The sequence below is a fragment of the Stegastes partitus genome, unplaced genomic scaffold (genome assembly GCF_000690725.1).
Source record: "Stegastes partitus isolate 25-593 unplaced genomic scaffold, Stegastes_partitus-1.0.2 Scaffold1506, whole genome shotgun sequence".
Lineage (NCBI taxonomy): Eukaryota > Metazoa > Chordata > Actinopteri > Pomacentridae > Stegastes > Stegastes partitus.
In genome coordinates this window covers 109327-113062 of record NW_007579237.1, presented here as the reverse complement: position 1 = coordinate 113062, position 3736 = coordinate 109327, and the positions used below count along the sequence as shown (strand labels likewise).

The following is a 3736-nucleotide window of genomic DNA, read 5'->3' as shown; positions in this document are numbered from 1 at the left end:
TATTTATTTATTTTTTATTCAGATTTATGTCGTTTGCTATGTGTGGTGCAGTTTCTATACTGTACATGTGATAGTACTTCCGGCCTCCAGCAGACGGCGCTGCGTCACCGCGGCTTCCGGATCCAAATAAGGAAATGACGCTGCGGCGCGGCGGCGGGTCCCAAATAGAAGCACGGAGCGGAGACACCGGAGACACCGGGGGGAGGCTGTCCGAGGGCCGGAGAGGGCGAGGAGGCTGCTGCCGACGGAGACCAGGTCTGTGAGCGCTTCAACAAATAAAATGAAATAAATAAAAAGCGTTTTAATTAAATTAATCAGAGACAAAGTGTGGAGTTAAAGAGCCGAGCAGCAGCTAGCAGGCTAACAGTTAGCTTAAACACAGCATCACAATTAGCACGTGTAGCGCCGCAAACACACAACTTACACCGACATTAATAAAACACACACAACAGTGAAACACACACCGACCCGCTGCTGGTTTAAACTCACATTAAAGTGTTTTAACTTGTGAAGCTACGTGCTAGTTGAAGCTAGCTCACCGGTTAGCTGCGGTTAGCATCAGAGCTACAGAGAGTTTAGTTGAATTCCGACTCTTGTTCTTTAAAACTATTTACAGAAATATCCTCAAACTAAAGCTCACAGGTCAGTCTGTAAACATGAACCATTTACGACAATAATCAGAAGGAAAAACAAAAGCAGGAACCAAACACAGACTGAATATAATGAGAATATATAGATTTAAAACGTTATTTACACTTTAAATCAGATTAAATCAAGTTTATGTGTTTATACAGCTCGTTTTAAACAACCTGCACATGTTAGCAGTGAAAAGCAACAAGTGGGAAAAGAGACAAACACAAGACAAAACAGGATAAGATTAAGGTTTACGCTGAAATAACTATAAAATACTAAATATTAGGACCTTAATGAACAACCATAAACATCTGATATTTTACTGTTTATAAGTCAGATTAATTGAAGAGTCTTCAAACAACCAAACTATGAAAATACAACACGACTAAAACACTGAATGAACCAATAAACAGCAGTTTTGTTGCTCTTCTGTTGTATTATTTTTGTTATTCTGACCAACATAGACTTATTTATGTGCTTTAAAGATGCACCTGTTTAATATTTATTTAAATTATTGCAGAAGGTGTGAAATAGCTGTTAATTGAAGTGACTTAATTAACCAGAAGTTTAAGCTGTGTGCAGAAATAAATCATGTACTTGGCCGCATGTTGTCGGTTTTAATGCTCATTTTAATTTTCTGTGAACATTTAAAGCTCAACTCATCGCTGTTGTTTGAGTATTAAATTAGTTTAATATTCATGTGGTTTTAAGGGTTGAGGTGACGCTCAGCGGTGCGTTTGTGTTGTTTTAACACACATGTTGTTGTGTTCGGTCACCCAGACGTCCTGGTCCAGATGTTTTAGAACCACATCAGGTCATCATGAGTCTGAATGTCGTCATGAACACAGTCCGGGTGTGTTTCAGTCGCTCTGCTGTCGGTCACGGTTTCAGAGAACAATTTAGTCCATCCTGGTCACAAGACGAGTGCTGACAGCTGATCTGACGTGTGTGTGTGTGTGTGTGTGTGTGTGTGTGTGTGTGGGTGTGTGTGTGTGTGTGTGTGTGTGTGTGTGTGTTGGCCTTGGTGATGCTAAAAACAGCGCTGAGGTGGAAAGTTTGATGGAAGCTCCTCCTGACAAACAGCCTCGAACACAGATTAAAGACCTTTAATGAACCCAAACGGGAAAACAAAAGACAGAATCAAAACATCCAGGAGCTAAAAAAATACAGAAACATGTGACTAAATAAAGAAAAAGTCCGACGGGTGATGAGAGGTGATGCTGTCTTTAACTTAACGAGGACAGAATAACGGTGAACTCAGAGTCACTGAGCTGCAGAGACGTTGTTATAAAGGTCCAGTCGGCTTCATGCTCAGTTTGAAATGTTCAACACACAGAAGGGAAACGACAAAACTCCCATGATGCAACATGAACAGAAACAAGTATAAAAATAGAAAAAGAAAAGCTGCTGTTAATGAATCCAGCCGACGTACGGCTGTGGGCTGCTTCAGGTGGTGGTTATTGATTATGATTATTGGTTACTGATCCGTCTGTTGTCCTGTGGTTGGACAGGATGGGCGACATTGCAGAGGACGAGGCGAGCTTCTACTCCAACGCCGAGGACTACTGGAGGGACGTTGCTCCCACCGTGGACGGGATGCTGGGAGGCTACGGCAGCATCTCCAGCATCGACGTCAACGGATCCAAGGCCTTCCTGCAGAAGTTCCTCGGGGTGAGAAGCTCGTTCCAGGAGGTGGAACTGGAACGTTGACTGTTCACGTCACAGACAGTCCCGTCTTTTCTTTGTTTGCTCTTTCAAACGGTATCTAATCCGTTGTTCTGTTTCTCGTCCTCTGCAGGACGGTGAGGGGAAGACGGGCTCCGGCTGCGCTCTGGACTGCGGCGCCGGTATCGGTCGGATCACCAAGCGGCTGCTGCTGCCGCTGTTCAAGACGGTGGACCTGGTGGACGTGACGCAGGAGTTCCTGGACAAAGCCAGGCCCTACCTGGGAGAGGAAGGGAAGCGGGTCGGGAACTACTTCTGCTGCGGCCTGCAGGACTTCAAGCCGGAGGTGGGACGCTACGACGTGATCTGGATCCAGTGGGTCATCGGTGAGTCAGAACACCGGCTGGTGTTTCACAGCTTCTCCTGACCTTCTCTGGTTTGTTTGGTGTTTTCAGAGCATCATGATGATCTCTGTAAAGATGTTTATAAAGTTATTGATCGATTTAATTTAAAATTTGCCCGTTGACCTACTTTATCAAGATTTTTCTTTTGTACGTTGAAATGTGAACGTTTTTGAACATCTCAGGAACTTTTAGAGATCAAAGCCTCTGAGCTCCACCGTCTCCTCCTCTCCTCCTCCTGTCCAGGTCACCTGACCGACGACCACCTGGTGGACTTCCTGCGCCGCTGCCAGAAGGCTCTGCGTCCCAACGGCCTCGTGGTCATCAAGGACAACGTCTCGTACGAGGGCGTCGTCCCCGACGAGGTGGACAGCAGCGTCTGCCGGGACATGGACATCTTACGCCGCCTGGTGGACCGAGCCGGACTCCGCATCGTCCACGAGGAGCAGCAGAAGGACTTCCCCAAAGAGATCTACCAGGTCCACACGCTGGCGCTGAGGTAGAGCCGGAGCGTCCTGGAGCTGTTAAAGCCAGAGACACGGTTGTTCTGGACTCCTCATCGGACTGACGTGATTGGACGGCTGCTGGACTTGGCCCGGCTGCGTCCTGGAGTTTGTACAGAACCACCGGTTTTAACGAGAACAACGTCCAGGTTCTGGCTTCTGGACACGTTCCTGCTTTTATCTGGTTGTTTACTGAAACGTTTGAGCTGCAGATGTGACACGAGGCCGTTTACAGACAGAACCTCTGCTGACGGACTGATTAGTGATTCTAATTAAAACATCATTAATGAAGAAGTTCTCCTGGTGTTCCATCGGTTCTGATCCATCGGCTCTGGTTCACATGAAACTTCATCATCAGCTGTCATTATTTAATGAAAGTTTGTCTTGATAAATGAAAAACTTCACGGGATAATTTGTTTTTAAAGACCAATGGTTCTGGTTCTGGTTCTGGTCAGAGCACATCTACTGCTGGTGGTTCTGTTCATGTAGAAAACCAGGTCTGCAGCCAGAACGGCTCTGGGTTTAAGAAAACAG

At 45.9% G+C, this 3736-nt stretch overlaps 1 protein-coding gene across 1 annotated transcript; it reads left to right on the top strand.

Moving 5' to 3' along the window:
- Positions 1-169: 169 nt before the first annotated feature.
- Positions 170-3496, top strand: ntmt1 (N-terminal Xaa-Pro-Lys N-methyltransferase 1). The gene is made up of 4 exons (XM_008300171.1): positions 170-255; positions 2145-2304; positions 2432-2684; positions 2946-3496. The coding sequence occupies exons 2-4, from the start codon at positions 2146-2148 to the stop codon at positions 3200-3202; spliced, it is 669 nt and encodes a 222-aa protein (XP_008298393.1). The 5' UTR covers positions 170-255; position 2145; the 3' UTR covers positions 3203-3496.
- The last annotated feature ends 240 nt before the right edge of the window (positions 3497-3736 follow it).

Coding starts and splice junctions, on each gene's coding strand:
- ntmt1 (XM_008300171.1), top strand. CDS start 2,146: ATGGGCGACATTGCAGAGGACGAGGCGAGCTTCTACTCCAACGCCGAG. Junction 2,305..2,431: donor TCCTGCAGAAGTTCCTCGGG/GTGAGAAGCTCG, acceptor CGTCCTCTGCAG/GACGGTGAGGGGAAGACGGG. Junction 2,685..2,945: donor CTGGATCCAGTGGGTCATCG/GTGAGTCAGAAC, acceptor CCTCCTGTCCAG/GTCACCTGACCGACGACCAC.